General features: G+C 63.4%; 1 protein-coding gene across 1 annotated transcript in view; it reads left to right on the top strand.

Moving 5' to 3' along the window:
* Positions 1–14,138, top strand: part of KNDC1 (kinase non-catalytic C-lobe domain containing 1) — a 62,906-nt gene that overhangs the window by 36,826 nt on the left and 11,942 nt on the right. Inside the window, exons 12-20 of the mRNA XM_030335179.1 lie at positions 577–670; positions 1,167–1,329; positions 1,407–2,095; positions 2,432–2,576; positions 3,595–3,692; positions 4,542–4,930; positions 9,175–9,204; positions 13,597–13,690; positions 13,793–13,890. Of these exons, the coding sequence (XP_030191039.1) occupies positions 577–670; positions 1,167–1,329; positions 1,407–2,095; positions 2,432–2,576; positions 3,595–3,692; positions 4,542–4,930; positions 9,175–9,204; positions 13,597–13,690; positions 13,793–13,890 (1,800 nt within the window). The remainder of the gene's footprint in view (positions 1–576; positions 671–1,166; positions 1,330–1,406; positions 2,096–2,431; positions 2,577–3,594; positions 3,693–4,541; positions 4,931–9,174; positions 9,205–13,596; positions 13,691–13,792; positions 13,891–14,138) is intronic.

Genomic DNA, 14,138 nt, shown 5'->3' with positions numbered 1-14,138 from the left:
GTAAGACGGTGCCCTGCAGAGTGTATGTGAAGCCCCCTCGGTTCTGTGCTGGGGCCCGGGCCCTGGGGAGACGAGGACGCTTGCTCTTGCTGTTTACTGTGCAGGTGGAGGGCGAGTTTAGGAAGGGGGGAGCATACCCCACAGTGACCCTCAGGCACAGGTGGCTGTCAGCCTCCTGGGCCTGCGGACCCGGCGGGCCCCGTGGATGGCAGACAGGCACACACACTCCCCCGCAGCGACGGTGCCCTAGAACCCTACCCACACTTTGTTGAATTGGGAAGCAAGCGCCCCCAAGGCTCCCATTGGAAAGAGAAGCAAACCAGGGGGCACCCGGCTGGCTCAGTCGGGGGAGGAGGGGACTCTTGATCTCAGGGTTGTGCGTCTGAGCCCCACACTGGGTGTAGACATAACTGAAAAATAAAATCTGAAAAATAAATAGAGAAGCAAGTCCAGTGTGTGAGCCAGTGCCAGCTCAGAGCTCCGCTGAAAAGTCGGGGAGCCCTCCCCGGCGTCCACTCGGGACCGCCGGGCCCCTGGACTCACCTTGACTGGGGCCATCCTGTTCTTCTGCCTCAGGTTGACCAGGAGGAGGAGACCATCGGCCTCCAGAACGCTGTCTCGGTGGTGGAGCTGAACCCCGGTGCGATGCCGCCTGCCGGGCCCAGCTCAGGTGAGCCGCCAGGGCCTGGCCCTTCCTGCCCCCGACGCCACGGCTACCTCCGCTGCTGACCCCCCAGCCCTGAGCGGACACCCACGGGCAGCCACCACGGGGCCCCGGAGCAGGGTGTCCAGGACCTCCTGGCGGCCTGGCTGTCCGCCTCTGGTCTGACGGCCCTGTCACACTCCTGTGTCCACATCCACGTGCCGCTGCCCAGCTCCTGTCCTGCCCCGTCTTCCCCCCAGCCTGCCTGTCATGTCTGGGTGGTAACCCCCATCCTGCAGCACAAAGAAGACCCCCTCCTCCCGTCCGTGGCCTTCTCCGTGGCTCCCAGCTCCGCCACCCTTGACCCCGGCCGCCTCAGGCCTGTCAAAGTCCCCTTGGAGCCCGGCGGGGGGGAGGGGTGCAGCACCCGCGGGGGCGGGGAGGAGCCAGCGCACCTTATGGCAGAGGTGGGAGCTGCTCCAGGGCATCTCGGGGCCCGCACTCAGGCGGAGCCTGTCCGCAGGCTTTGTTCAGGTCGGCGGGGACACCAGGCTGGTGGCAGTGCAGGGGCCCGTGCCCACTCAACCCTCCTGCTGCGAAGCAGCCGCCTCCCTGCCGGCCGCCTTCACCTCGGCAGCCACACACTTCAGGCCCATTGTACTGGCACCAGATGCGGGTGACGCCAGGTGAGCGACCCCACCCCGGAGCTGGCGGGGTCCCCGAGCCCTTCCTCAGTGCCCTCTCCTTCTCTCTGTGCTCTCAGGGACCGGGAGGGCGCTGCGAAGCAGGCTCCCGAGACCCACGGAGCAGCCCCCAGCCAGCAGATTCCTGACCAGCTGGCACCGGGTGCCGGACCACAGGGAGCAGCCCCAGAGCCTCTCAGAGAGTCCGTGCCGAGAGACACGGGCCAGGGGAACCCCTGCACCCCTCCCCCTGCCCCGGCCAGCCCGCCGGAGGAGGCTTCACCAGCGATGCCCGCATCTTCTACGGCTGTCCCACCCCTGAAGGCACAGGTGCCCCCCACGGAGCAAGGGCCAGACCCAGTAGCCCTGCCTGGAGCCTCTTCCGAGGGCCTCAGGCCTCGGCCCCCAGGGTCCAGTGCAGCCCGCCATGACCTGGGTCACCCAGCCAAGCCGCCCAGGAGCAAGGCCACTGAGGGCCCAGGCCAGGAGCCGGGGGGTCCCCCGTCAGCCCCGAGGGACCCCTCCCTGGCCAAGGCGAGTCCAGACAGCCCCAAGGGCACCTCGGTCCCAGAGCAGGATGACCAGGCCCCAGACAGTCACCGCGAGCGGCCCCTGCCGGCAGACCGCAAGCTCTGTCCGCCCGGTGTGGACGCCTCACCCCTCCCGAAGAGGACGGCCTGTCCGTCGCTGCAGGAGGCCATGCGCCTCATCCAGGAGGAGTTTGCCTTTGACGGCTACTTGGACAACGGGCTGGAGGCTCTGATCATGGGTATCACGGGGGGGACCACAGGGCTCCCCGGAGCAGCCCCAGGACCAGGGAGAGGCCATGGGGGGACGCAGTACACTGTAGGGGGCCCGTGTGAAGGGGGAACTGGGGTCGTCACAAAGAGGGGGCCCCCCACTCATCCATCTGCACCAAGAGCTCAGGGGGCAGAGCTGAGCCCCCCCAGGATTCGGCCGGCAGCAGAGTCTTAGGCAGGAAGAGGGACTTAGAGCCCTGGCGCCCCCGCCCGGCCCCCTGCCAGCTCCTTCCGCCCTGGAGAGCGGGGAGCACAGAAGGTGCTCTCCCACGTGGTAACTGGCCGCTGTCATTTTGCAAACCCAGGGGAATACATTTACGCCCTGAAAGACCTCACCTACGCCACGTTCTGTGGGGCCATTTCGGAGAAGTTCTGTGACCTGTACTGGGGGGAACAGTTGCTGCACAATCTCTTCCACGTGGTGAACGGGAGGGCATCGCCCCCGGAGAAGTGAGTCCCCCACCCTGGGGCCCTGTTCCGCCTCCTCTAAGCCCTGGGCTGCCTTCCCTGCATCCCCTCCCACCCCCCTGGGCTCCAGCTCCCCGCCCTCCCCAGACTCGGCTGTCCACCCGGGTCCCCCTTGCCGGGCCTGCAGCCCACCCTGCGGGGCGCCGGGCTCCTATGGGCAGGGAGAGAGAGTGTGGGAGGCACAGCCCCTGCTCAGGTACCGGCCCGAGGAGGCGGAGTGACCCGGGGCCCGGAGGAGAGGACGCCCCCCAGGGAACGGGTCAGCGCTGGGTGACAGCAGGTGGATGGGGACCCTCCCTGTGCTGTCCCCCCGCCCCCCGCCCCTTCAGAGACTGCCCTGCTGCTCTTCTGCCGGGGCCGGCCCACCCCCTCCTGGAGGACTGTCCACAGCGATGTGGGGGGTGCCTGGAGAGGCCCGATGCCCCGACACCCAGTCCCTGAGCCCCAGGCACACCCACAGCCCTCCCCGCCCCCGTCCCCGTGACTGCACCAGGCAGTGGGAGCCGCGGGACCGCCCTGCGGCGTTCACTGCCCACCCCGTGCAGACAGGTCAACACCGCTGAACACCCCAAATCGGTGCCTGCCCCCCCCCGGGTCCCAACACTCACAGGCCCGCAGGCAGCCAACGCCCCGCATTCTCACAGCACTGACCTCCAGAAAGCCCTGTGCCAATTATGTGGGCCCCTTAATTGTTCTGGAAGGAGGGTGCTCTGTGAGAGCCTGTGGCCCGCAGTCAGGGTGTCCTCGGGAAGCTGGGTGGGGCCTCTGCTAAGTGGTGTGTGTTGGGCGGGGGGGGGGGGGGGGGGGTGAGGGGGAGGGCCAGGTCACCGGTGGGCCCCCATCGCAGCCCAGGTGTGTTTACGTGGGGCGAGCTCTGGGGGCTTCTGCATATCCGCCCAGAGACTCCTGCTGGAAAGCAGTGCAGGGAAGCTGTGGCGTCATGGGGGGCCGACGGGCCGGGCCACAGGGGCGTCTGAAGCATCCTTCCCTCTGATGGCAGCGCTTCAGAGGAGGCCGTGTCACAGCCCCAGGGTGACGGGACTAGCGCTCCAAGTGGCTGCTCACTGTCCAGCAAAAGGCCGTCGTTGCACGGGGCGGGTAAGACATGGGCTCCATCGGGGCAAGAACTCTCCACGGTGGGGTCCACGTTGACTCTCTTGGCGTGGCTGGGTAATTCCAGGAGAGGCTTCCCTTTGCCCCGGGGTGCCCCAGTGTCCTCTCAAAGGCACCCAGAGCAGGGCTTGCCAGCTGGGGACCTTGTGCCAGGAAGGGGGGCTCTCCCACGCCCGCAGGTGGGTGGCACACAGGAGCCCGGTGCACTGGGGGCTGGGTGGTCACATTCTGCTTCCTGGAATCGCTGGCCAGCAGCCTGGTGATGGGACAAATCTTTGCTTCTTTCCTGGAAACATGTGCCAGTTAAAGAGTCTGAGGGTTATTTTCCTGGATTGTTAGCACAGGCTGCAGGATGCCGGAAATCTGTGTAATTTCACGGATACCGTGGGAGTGGGGCATGGCTGTAGGAGTCAGGCTGCGTGACTGTGATCACACGTGTCATGGCCATCGGAGCGGGTGGCGAGCACAGGCGCCTCACCCCACCCTTCTCCACGTGCGCACTCCAGGAAGTTTGAGAGCAAAGTGAGGGCGCCCACCGGGCCCCCAGCGCCCTGCTGGCCCTCCGTCCAGTCTGGTTCCTCCTCATCTACACACAAGCAGCTCACGACCCAGGGGTCTCCTCCCCCACCCTGGGACAGCCCGTGCTGGGAGGGGATCTGAGGGATCCTCCTGGGAGGCGGGACCCCTGCCCTGAACCCTCAGAACCCTCTTCAGGGGGGCACCCTGCCATCTCGAGGGGCTCGTCTGAGCGCAGTCAGCTTCTCTGTAAAGAGTTGGTGATGGACCCTGCCACTCGAGCTGCATTTTCGAGGGTGGCCGTCCTCTCCCGTGCAGGGAAGGAGAAACCGGCCGCCGCTCGCGTCAGCCGAGCCCCCTGCCCGCCCCCACCACTGTCCGACGTGGACGCAGACGAGCTCTCACGGGGTAACTTTGAGGTGGGATTCCGGCCTCAGAAGTCTGTCAACGCCGAGCGGGAACAGCAGCGGGAAGCCGGAGAGCACGGGCAGCAGGGTGGGGGCCCCGAGGCGGTGGCCCGGCTGCCCCGGCCCAAGGACGGCGGCCTGGCCGTGAGCCCCGGCCCGGCGGACCTCCAGAGCTGCAGCCCCGGCTGGTGCAGTGCCTTCTACGAGGCCGACTGCTTCGGCGCCGACGTCTACAGCTACGTGCAGGAGTTGGCAAGGCAGAAAGCCGGTGGGGCCGTGGATGCCGACGCCCAGGGCCCGGTGAGTCCTGGGCCGCTGCCCGGTGCTGGGGGAGGGGGTGCCAGTCCCGCGTGGCGGCAGGCAGTGGGGCATGGCGTGCACAGAGCCCCTCCCCGTGCCCCATTCCATGGCCCCCGCCCGCCACCAGCGCCCCCCTCTGGTCTGGGCACCCCCTCCACATCTGGGGTAGGAAATGGCTTCTGTCTCTTTGTGAGCTGGGCAAGTGGTCCACGCGTGGCGGGAGAGGACCTCGTGAGGGCGACCACAGTTGGGTTCGGGCCGTGTCTCTGGCGGGCCAGGCAGGTGCAGCTCCCTCCCCCCAGGCAGCCTCCTGCCCCTTGGGCAGCGCACCCACCGCGATGAGAAAAGTGCCGTAGACGCCTTGCCCGTGGCAGTCCATTCAGGCCGGCCCCGGGCTCCATCTGGCCCGGCCTGAGCTTCTCTTGTGAGCAGCCCACCCCTCCCCCCGCGCCATCCTGGTCAGGGCAGCCCAGGCTCCTCCCGAGTCAGCAGGGTGACAGGAGGGCACAAACCTGAGAGTGGCCAGGCCAGGCCAGTCCTTCGGTGAGGGCAGCGCCCCAGAGATGGGGACCCGAGGTTCCCCATAACCAGCCGCTCTGACCTGGGCTGTAGCCTCCCCCCGGGACCAGGGGCTCCCACGGAGGCACACGAGGTGCGACCCCCCCACCCCCCAGCAGAGCAGACGGGAAGGAACCGTCAGCGCTCAAGCATCCTGCCCTGGCGCCTCTACCCGCCCCTGCTTGACTCACCTCCTCTGGCCTCCAAGCACAAGCCCCAGAAACGTTGCGTCGCCCCGGCCCTCACAGCACCATCTGAACCTTTCCCAGGTGTTTTCGCCTTGTTGGCCTCCGGCCGCTGCCTCAACTTGGCTGCACTGCTCAGCCCTGCGCTAGACAGAGGACGGGCCCTGCCTGGTCCTGGCGCACGTGTGGACGGCGGCCGTGCCCTGTGGAGCCGTGCCGTTCCTCCCGGCGTCGTGCCGCAGGCCCTGCATGTGCCGCCTCGGCCAACAGACTCGGAGGCCTGGCCTCGCGCGCTGGGGGCCTCCCGTGGGGACCCGGTGCGCAGGGTGGCCCCCATGTAGGGCGCCCTCCTCTGGGACCACACGGAAGCTTCACGCCAGTGTGTTGGAGTCCAGTGCCGCGGGCAGAGAGGACAGCTCCCAGGCCCGACGGCCCCCTTCCTTCCACTGGGGGGCCTGCAGACCTCGCTCGCACTTCCTTTCCTGTAACGTGTATCTGCCCTCGGAGCCGCTGGATGTTCTCGCCCCGGCAGCCCTGGTTCTGCACCCGCGGGGGCCTTTCCCAGAAATAGAAAGTGAACAGACTACAAGCGGCAGAAGGTGCCAGCACGACTGTGGGCCACATCAGACTCCCGGTCATGGGAAACGGAGGGTACGGGGCTTGCACAGGTGGTGAGAGAACAGAGCGGGCACCAGCGACGGGGTCACGGCTCATGACACCCCAAGACGCGCATAGGCCTCGTCACCAAGAGTGGAACGGCTTCCCCTGACGCAGGATCCTGAGCGTCCCAATGCTCGTCCCCATGAGAAGAACCCACAGACCGTGAGCGCTGGGAGGCGGTGAGGAACAAACACGCTTCACGGGACACTCACGCGTGCACACTTCCCAGCTGTGTTGCTGACAGGGCCCAGAAGCAGCAGTGAGCACACTGTCCTCCAGTCAGAGGGACCAGGGCTCCGGGGGGCAGTCACCGACCCCGGGACGCGTGAAGATGAGCTGGGGCATCTCGTGCCAGAAAGTAAGGAGATGACGAAACAAGATGGGAGACGTCCGAAGTCAGAGGAAGCAGCTACAGAGTGCCCGGAGCGGCAGCAGTCTGAGTTTCCGCGTGGAAACTAAAGGAACCACGCGGGTCTGTTTTCTGACTCCAAGTGGCGCGTAGCCACACGTCCGCACCGAGACAGGTGGCTGACCCGAAAGGAGAGCAATGACCCGACGGTGCTCCTGGAAGAAATCGAAAACCCACCCTTAAGTTCACGTGGAATCTCAAGCAAGCTCAAACAGCCAAAACGATCGCGACAAAGAAGAACAAAAGTGGAGGATTCGCACCTCTGGTTTCAGAACTTGTCACAAAGCTGCCACCGTCCCCACCGTGTGGTCTCGGCACGGAACAGACGCACAGGCCCATGGGGCAGGATGGGGAGCCCGAAACAAGTCCCCGCCGACGCGAGTGCCGACAGGCCGCCAGGCCCGGCCAGCGGGCAGAGGGCAGAGGGCAGTCCGCACAGCGAATGGCGCTGGGAAGACAGGTGCCCAGCTGCACAAAGGAGCGGTCGGGCCTGGACCATACGGCACTTTCAAAAATTAGCCAGAACATCGGAGACCGAAGCGCAAGAGCTAAAACCCATGGAGGAACACAGGGGAGGAGCTGGGTGACACTGGATTTGGAAATGATTTCTTGGACACGACACCAAGATCGCAGGCAACAGAAGTAAAAATAGATTCACTGGACGTGATCAAGATGAAAACCTGCGCATCAGAGGACGCCACCAACAGAGTGGGGAAAACAGTTACTAATCCCACGCCTGAGAAAGGCTCGGGCTCCAGAGTACGTGGGGAACACAGAGGACTCCGCAAGCACCGAACAACGGACGACGGACTTGCACAGACATCGCTCCGAAGAAAACACACAAATAGCCAAGCTCACGAAAAGGTTGCCCGGCGTCGTGAGTCGTGAGGGAAAAGCGAATCAAAACCACAGCGAGGCACCACCTCGCACACAGCAGGGTGGCCGGTACCAGAATTTGGAAAAGAAAGAAAACAACACGTGTTGGGAAGATGAGGAGAAGCTGGAACCCTTGCGCACGGCTGGCGGGAACGTAAAATGACGCTGCCGCCGCGGAAAACGCTGGCGATCCCTCCAAAACCTAAGCACAGAATTATCAGTGGGTCAGCAGCCCCACGTCTGTGCACCTGGAACAGCCGAAGGTGGGGTCTCGAGGGGACGTGTGCGCTCGGTGTTCCCAGGAGCCAGCAGGTGCGAGCCGCCCAAGTGTCCATCAGCGGATGAACGGATAAAGAAGATGTACGATATGCACACAGTGGGACGTCCCCCAGCCTCGCGGGAGGGAGACACCCGTCACGCGCAGAGGAGCCCCAAGGGCATGATGCCCAGTGACAGAAGCCAGAGACAAAAGGACAGGCCCGGTGTGACTCCACCCTCGCAAGGTCCCCGAAGCCATCACGTTCACAGCCACAGAGAGAGGACAGTGGGCGCCAGGGACGGGGGAGGGGACGGGGACCTGATGTCTGATGGGGGACAGATCTTCCAGGATGGGACAGTCCTGGGGATGGGGGGGTGAGCACACTGGATGCCACGGAACAGCTCGATGAAAATTTGTTAAAATGGTAACTTTTATGTTATGTTTATTTTGTCACAAAAAAATTTCTAAATAAAAATTTTAAAATTAGTTGAGAAAAAAAGGGGAGCGACGACCATTGGTCCCGGGGACCTGAACTGACACCTGCAGATGTCACCATAGGTGAAGCTCTGAGTGACAGAGAAGACACGGGCAGCATCCCTGGGGAGCCCCCTTCGCCCGCCCCTCAAGCCCAACCCACCACCGTCCCACCACCCTGGCCACAGCGGGACCGCGAGCCAGGAGCCCCACTGACCCGGGGGACAAGGGTGGCAGCCAGGGCGGCTCGCGGTGCCCACACCGACTCCCCCGACAGCTGTGGGGACGGGGGGATGAGAAGTCCAGCTGTGCCGCCTGTGTCGGAGGTCACCTTCTGCGGTCACAAGTCGTGTCCTCTGACATCACAGGTCACGCCTGCTGGGCGGCTATGGACCGGCTGCCCTGTTTCCAGCCCCTTGAGCTCAGGGCCACAGAGGGTGGCTCTCACCTGTGCGAGTGCCTGGCCCAGGCTGACGGGGCCCTGTCCTCAATTCTGTGTTGTCTTCGGGGTGGTGGCCCCTTGCAGGGAGATGCACCCCCTGGCGAGCGTGGGTGACCCATGCACCGTGCGCAGACTGTTCTTGAAAGTGGGCTCGGAGACGTGCTCAGCCCAGGAGGCTGCTGGCGCCCGCGTCCGTTCTTATCCGGACCATGACCCTGTGGTGGGGACGAGGCTCCCCGGGCCTGCCACCACTGAGAGTGGGGCCCGGTCCTGCGGTCCTCGGTGGGCGGCTCCCGCGGGGGACAGTCTGCAGGAAGCAGGCAGTTTGAGGGAAGCTGTGGAGTGACGTGTTTTCCCTTCTGTTCCTGCTCGCCCGGGAAGGCGTCTCTGCTGGAACCCGAATGCCGCCAGGTGAGTTTCCTGTGCCCTTGTCTGCATCGTGGGTGGGCTGGATCAGGCCGCCGGTTTCACGTTTCGCTCTGAGAACCACCGTGTCTGTTTCAAAACAGGAGCCCCAGACAAACTCGAAGGGTATAAAACAACCATTAGACACACTTCCACATTTGCTGCCCAAACAGAGCGAGTGTGCAACAGGTCAGGCATTGGGGTGGGGGGGGTCAACCAGAGGGCATCATGTTCCCTCCGTCTGTCCCTGACCGCACAGCAGCACCTGCACACCCAGTGCGTGCCAACTGGCGCCCCAGCACGTGCCGCGAGTGGGGGCCGGGAGCCCGCCTTCCGCGTGGCCGCAGCATCTCCAAGGCGGCACACACAGCGCGGAGGTCCTCTGTTGCCCTTTGCCTGCTGTTAAAACGGGCTTTGCTTTCAGTGCTGAGGTGAATGGTGCCGATCTCAGTGCATCCTGTTATGCCCGGAATTCGTGATCCCCAAAGACCACCAGGGAGCCGAGTCCGATGCAAAAGCAAAGAGCCTTTATTCGAGCTAGCTCGAGCTCAATCCCCTACCTGCACCGACGCAGGGGTGAGATGCCGGGGAGAGAGAGCGAGTTTCAAAAGCACAAAGGTTTTATAGGGGTGTAGGGGCAGTTGGTGAGGTGATGGCTGTGGCCTCAGCCGATTGGCTGGGGAAGGGTCGTGGCCTCGGCCGATTGGCTGGGGAAGGGTCGTGGCCTCGGCCGATTGGCTGGGGAAGGGTCGTGGCCTCGGCCGATTGGCTGGGGAAGGGTCGGAGTCCTGTTACGCAGGGGGCCGGACGTGTTTTGATAGGGAAGTTTGAACGGGTGAGCGGGAGGTTACTCAAGGGGAGGAGGCGTGGTCTGAGGTTTCTGCGATTTTCCCGGAAAGGGGCCGTGTCGGGGACACAGTCACTCAAGGTGGAGGACACCGAACAAGATGGAGACGGCCGGCGTAGGTCCGCTCTTTCAATCCCTCTCTTCTCTCTTTGCCTACAAGTTCTGGCTTTTCCAGCTTCCTTCCGACTGTGGTTTTGTCTCCTCCCCAGCACTGGCCAGCTTTCAGGCCTGTGTAAATCAAGGGCCATGGTGTGTGATGAAAAAAACCCTCACTTGGGTTCGGCCAGGGGAAACGCCTAACCTCGAATGATCCTGGGTGTTTTATTTAGACGCAGCCAGTCCGGCTCAGCCCGTGGTCCAGGACGCCTTCTGCTTCTGCCAAGTGTGGCCATGGCCGTGCTGCCCGGCTCCCATTTTCTTCTCCATCATCCCGTTCTGCGTGAATTTTAATTCACATAGATTTAGTTTAAAATCAATCAAAATGGTCCTTTCCAAAGAACCAGTCTGTAGTTCAGTAGCGTGAGAGGTGTTACTGACAAACTTCACACCCAACCTTAAAACCTGAGGTTGCCGAGACGCTCGCCTGGGACGAGACCGCGTGAACCCCGTTCTGGCGGGTGTGTGACCCATCGGCCCCAGTGCCCACAAACCCGCTCCAGGAGAAGGGGTCTTATCAGCATCTGGACAAGCGTGCAAGGGGGCGACAGGGCTGGACAGGGCCTCACGCAGGGTGGCCTCAGAGGGTGCTCTCCCCATGGCTGTTCTGAGCCACGCAAAAGGAGGGGAGCCCTGGAACACGGGGCCGAGGCCATCCTTCCCCTCTCCGGCAGGGGCCACTGCATCATCAGAAAGCCAAGGTCACAGAGAAGCATGCATGGAGGGCAGAGACACTCAGGTCCCTACACCCAGAAGGCAGGGGAGGAGTCCTCCGCAAACACAGTTCTGCGGGGCCACCTGCATTTGCCGCTGTGTGGAGATTTGTGCCATCTGATGGGACTGCCATCAACGATGAAATGTTCCAGATCTGCACCATCCATCAGGGCAGCCACCAGCCACGTGTGGCTAACTGAGCACTTGAGGTGTGGCCCACGTGACCGAGGAATTGACATTTTCATACCACTGAAATAGAAGAGCTGCTACACACGGCCAGTGGCTCCCACGTCGGAGGCGCACTTCAGTCCTGCCCCCATGTACCCTGGGGGCCCGTTCTCCTCCGCACCCTGGCAGCTGGTGACCAGGGCCTCCAGCTGTCAAGTAGGGGAGGAAGATTTGGACCCGGGGCCACGTGGTGTCAAATCCCACGCTCTGCTCAAACACAGGCCCAGGCAAACGGTGCAACGGCAGCTTTGGGGCAGCTCGAGCTGCCCTCGGCAGGCTTCCTCCCCTGCCCTCGAGGGTCTCCCTCGAGGTCTAGATGGACCTCCTCCCCATGCGTGACTCCTCCCCTGCCCTCGGCAGCTTGCACTCAGAGGCCATGGGGGATCTGATTTACCAACGGAGATGTGGCAGGGCCATGTGGTTGTGTTTGCACCACACTCCCAACACCAGGCACGGCCCCTGCCCCCCAGCTGCCCTGGGCCTAGAGGCTTCTACCCTCTGCTGTGGCTGTTGCCACCCCGTTGTTATCGTAGCAGCGTGAAGAAGACAGCCACGTGAACCTCCTTTCAGTAAAACCACCAGAGAGAAGGGATTCAAATATTTAAATTAAAATATCACCTGCATTTTTTATTTTACAAAATCATACAGAAATAAATGCTACAATAAAGCAAAGTCCATAGTTGTAGTTAGATAAGATCGGGGGAAAGCTTGTTTGAGTTTGAGGTGATTAGATGTCCCCAAGTGAAGACCACAGTGTATTTGACTTTCAGATTAAGGTTCTTGTCAGTGTGGCCGCTTCAGGGCCCTGGGGCCACCTTGAACCCTGTTAACAGGAAGTTATTTCCCAGGGAGTCTGAGACCTCCCTGAGCCAACGCCTACCTTTCGCTGGTCCCCGGCCCTAGTCTGGTCCCTCGCTGTGCCCACCCACAGGAAAAGTCAACCCACAGCCCCAGTTGGAGACCCACGCTCAAGGCCAGCTCCCAGGGACCCGCCTGGCTTCCGGACCCCTCACTGCTCCACTGTCACATCCCTCCTCAGCCCTGGGCTTGGCCAGGTGGGGGCAGTGGGCCAGGCTGTATCTGTCAGCTCCCTCCTTGAAGGGAGGGGCCACACCTGGATTCTGGTCCTTTCCAACATTCCCTGCCCTGAGCCGGCCTGCCCTGGGGCCTTTCCTGCCCCCTCTGTGTAAGAGAAGAACCCAGACTGTCTGCCCTGGAGGACAGAGCCAGGGATACTGCCCCTCCGAGCGAGCACCCTTGTGGACCCTCCCAGGAGGATGCGCCTCCTCTCCCTGAAGATGCAAATTCTCCTGGAGGGAGCTGGGGCCTCTGTCACTGGGCTCCCTAGTGGGCAGTGACACGTGACCCAGCGGAACTTCCGCTGGCACCGCGGCCCTCTGGACGGTCCGCAGGCGGCAGCGTCCACACGTCCAGGCCACTGTGCCCACGCAGGGGTGGCCGAGGGGCCGCGGCAGGAACTGGGGCCAGCCGCCCCGAGTCTGTGGCAGGGACTCCGTGCTGGGGTCCCCCGGGCAGCGGGGCCGAGGTGCGGGGTCGCATGGGGGTCCTGCAGGGACCTCCCCGGGCCGCAAGTGCCCCCCCCACCCGCCCCTCCCAGGACCAGGAAGGCGGTAGGCATGCGCCAGGCGCCCTCCCAACCGGCCGGAAGTAGTATCTGGAGAACGCTCCAGGACAGACCCTCCGTGGGCCGGGGCAGGTGTCAGGGGTGGAGCCAAGGCCAGGAGGCAGGGCCTGGGTTGCAAAGGGATAGGGCGAGGCCCAAGCTGTGGACCCTGTCCGCCAACCCCCTCCTCTGCGGGCATCCTGGGGGCTGCTGGGGACCTGGCGGTCTGTAATTTTCTTTAAGTGGCTCAGTGGAATCCCTGTCTCTCATTGGCTGGGCTGTGGCAGCCCCTCATTGGCTGGGTTATGGCAGTCCCGCCTTAGCTGGGCTCCGGCGGTTTCTCATTGGCTAGGCCATGACTGCCTCTCACTGGCTGGGCTGTTGCCAGGACAGGAGGAAACCTTCCTTCCTCCTGCGGGGTGGTGAAGTGTATCCACCTGCAAGGTCCTTGCTGGGTCTTTACTCCACCGGGCCGTGGGCTGAGAGCTCCCTTGCTGGCCTCCCCCCGCTGTTTCAGCGCGGTTTCCCTTCCCATTTCCTAGTGTCCTTGCACTAGGCCTTGCACAAGGCCTCACATCCCAGCTCGCGGGCACAGATAGTCCTTCTGTGGCTGTTTGACAGCTTTCCTCCCAAGAACTTCCACACGATTCACATGTGTGTCCCTGCATGCTAACGTGTTTTCCGTGTGTGCATCTCGTGTAGGCCTTGCTGAGCAGTTGCTTTCGAGGCAACAGACGGAAAGCCTGTTGTGAGCGGAGCCTGGGCCGCCAGCACCTCCTGCAGAGGGAGGAGGGCGGTCGCCTGCGCTCACGGGCTCTTTCCTCACTAGGAGCTGGAGCAGCAGCTCATGATAGAGAAAAGAAACTACCGGAAGACTCTGAAGTTCTACCAGAAGCTCTTGCAGAAAGAGAAGCGAAACAAAGGTAGTGTTGCGTGTCCACATGCCAGAGCACAGAGTTGGACAAAGGGCCCCCCCCCGCCGGGAGCTCAGGGGACCACTTTGTGTCACCTCTGCCTGCCCCCAGGTTCCGAGGTGAAGACCATGTTGTCCAAACTGAAAGGGCAGCTGGAAGAAATGAAGTGCAAGGTGCAGTTCCTTGGACTGGTCAAGAAGTATCTGCAGGCAAGTCCCCCTGCGTCTCTGCCCCTCCCACCCCTGCCCCTCCCATCCCTGCCCCCTCCCGTCCCTGCCCCCTCCCATCTCTCCCCCCATCTCTGCCCCTCCCACCCCTGCCCCTCCCATCCCTGTCCCTCCCATCTCTGCCCCCTCCCGTCCCTGCCCCTCCCATCTCTCCCCCCATCTCTGCCCCTCCCACCCCTGCCCCTCCCATCTCTGCCCCTCCCATCTCTCCCTCATCTCGGCCCCTCCCA

Source organism: Lynx canadensis, chromosome D2 (genome assembly GCF_007474595.2).
Source record: "Lynx canadensis isolate LIC74 chromosome D2, mLynCan4.pri.v2, whole genome shotgun sequence".
NCBI lineage: Eukaryota > Metazoa > Chordata > Mammalia > Carnivora > Felidae > Lynx > Lynx canadensis.
This window is presented reverse-complemented; position numbering and strand designations above follow the sequence as displayed.